At 38.5% G+C, this 2,031-nt stretch overlaps 1 protein-coding gene across 1 annotated transcript in view; it reads right to left on the bottom strand.

Moving 5' to 3' along the window:
* LTBP1 (latent transforming growth factor beta binding protein 1) overlaps nucleotides 1–1,095 on the bottom strand; it is a 67,468-nt gene extending 66,373 nt beyond the window's left edge. Inside the window, exon 1 of the mRNA XM_009876420.1 lies at nucleotides 1,011–1,095. Coding sequence (XP_009874722.1) covers nucleotides 1,011–1,095 — 85 coding nt within the window. The remainder of the gene's footprint in view (nucleotides 1–1,010) is intronic.
* Between the last annotated feature and the right edge of the window lie 936 nt (nucleotides 1,096–2,031).

Here is a 2,031-nt window from a genome sequence, read left to right as displayed (position 1 = left end):
GGAAAAACAAAAAAAATAAATCAAATGCATTACTTTCCGTCTTTACTGTATATAAACTGTCAAATAAGACAGAACAACTGAGTAAGATAATAGTTTCAACCGGCTTCACTTCACATATAATGCCTGAATTGTGGCTTTATCTCTGCAGTTTATTTTAAAACTGTTAACTGGTTGACTCTAAGGTTAGAAAAAAGGGGAAAGAATGAATTATTTTCATTAGTTCTAAAGCTTCTCCTATTCTTCAGAAAAAAATAAGTAATGATCTTGAGTACCTGTTCTTGGAGTGAGGTAGTTTTTTTTCAAATTACAGTAAATTATTTTAAATAATTGTTTAATTAGAACATTAAGATTCTCCTTAAAGATTGCTTAAAGTGATAAAATGATTAAACAAAAATTGTGTGGGTCAAAACAAAGCAACAATGTTTTTACAGTTTTGAAGACATAATTTTCCATCTTTACATCAACTACAACCATTTTATTACAAATTAAATTTTGAAAATTTTGTCTTGCACTGTAGAGTGGTAGCCACACATTTATTTCCAAGGCAGCACCAATCTTTTCACAATATTAATATTAAACTCAGTCAAAATTTAAGGTGACATTTACAAAAGTGCAGTGCATTAGTCTATTCCTGGTCCCCAAAGACATCGGTGGGATTCCTAATGCTCATGTTGGCAGAGTCAGATTCAAAATTGCACTGATTACATCCTAACTTCTCTGTGTTCACCCATTACAGACCTGATTCAGTTCATGCTAAAACCAAAAGTTTCTTTAACTTTTTCTAGTCCCCTGCAGTGGGGCCTGGCCAAGGAAGACAGAGCTCTTCCAGTCGCAGATGGAGAGCAGCCCATAAGCTAGGCCAGGCCTTTTGCAGTGCTGCAACGCGTTTTCCCTTCGAGAATGACTCAGCTGCTCTAGAAAGTGCAGCAGAGGAGTGAGGTCAGAGATTTTAACCTCTCCCTCCCTCCTCATCCTCCTACTCCCACACTGAACAGGAAACAGAGGCTTACTAGCAGCTGTTTTCTTCCTTCTACAAAGAGCAGCAACGTAAGCAGGTCGCTTTGGAGTAAGGCGCTTGCTCAGTGATGGCTCCATGTGGGAGCTGGATCGAGTCCGACATTACTTACCCTTTACTCACTGAGACAGTCTGTTTGTAATTATTAACTGTTAGCAAGAAACCTGAACAATCATAACATTGCCCATGTAACACCGAAATGCACTTTGTCTTAAAAGTCATCTTCTGCAGAAGCCTGAAGAACTGGAGATTTGTTCCAAAATTTCTTCATTTTTCAGTAATACTGAATGACCGGTAAACTTGCAGGCATGGGAGCTGTCTCAGGCCAAGGCACTTGACTTTGCTACAAGACAGAAGCCCTGACTGAGCAGTGGCTATTACCCAAAATACACAAGTATTCTGAAAGTACATCTTTATCATCAAGTATTCATACATCAAGTATTTTTAAAGTACATTTCCACACAGTGGCAAAGCCTAATTTAAGTCCACAGGAACATGCCATATGCAAACTTGTGTACACCTTAAGTAGCTGACTGAAGTGCCTGCTAATCATAGAATGGCCTAGGCTGGAAGGGACCTTGGAGATCATCTAATCCAACTTCCCTGTCATGGGCAGGGACGCCTCTCATTTAGACCAGGCTACTCAAGACTGTCCAACCTGGCCTTGAACACTTCCAGGCAGGGGACATCCACAGTTTATGCTTAAGCTTTTTGCTGGAGTGGGTTTCACAGAATATGCAACTTTATTACATATTATTATAAAAAAAGGTCAAACTTGAAAGTTTTTGAAGCATACAACCATAATAGCAAAAGAAAGTCAGTCTGCTTCTAAAAAGTCTACAATAAAAAGGGTAATACCAGTTTAGTGAAGTATCTGAGCAGGCCAAAATTCCAGGTCAAAATTACGTGAGACTAATGTGGGACTAACTTTGCCTGCTGAGACACCATGGTCATCTCTTAACTGATAACTAAATACAATTTACTTGACTCCCACATTTTTTCTATCCAATATGATA

The sequence above is a fragment of the Apaloderma vittatum genome, unplaced genomic scaffold, assembly GCF_000703405.1.
Source record: "Apaloderma vittatum isolate BGI_N311 unplaced genomic scaffold, ASM70340v1 scaffold17169, whole genome shotgun sequence".
In the NCBI taxonomy this organism is placed as follows: domain Eukaryota; kingdom Metazoa; phylum Chordata; class Aves; order Trogoniformes; family Trogonidae; genus Apaloderma; species Apaloderma vittatum.
The sequence above is the reverse complement of the archived record's forward strand: the minus strand, read 5'-3'. Positions and strand labels throughout refer to the sequence as shown.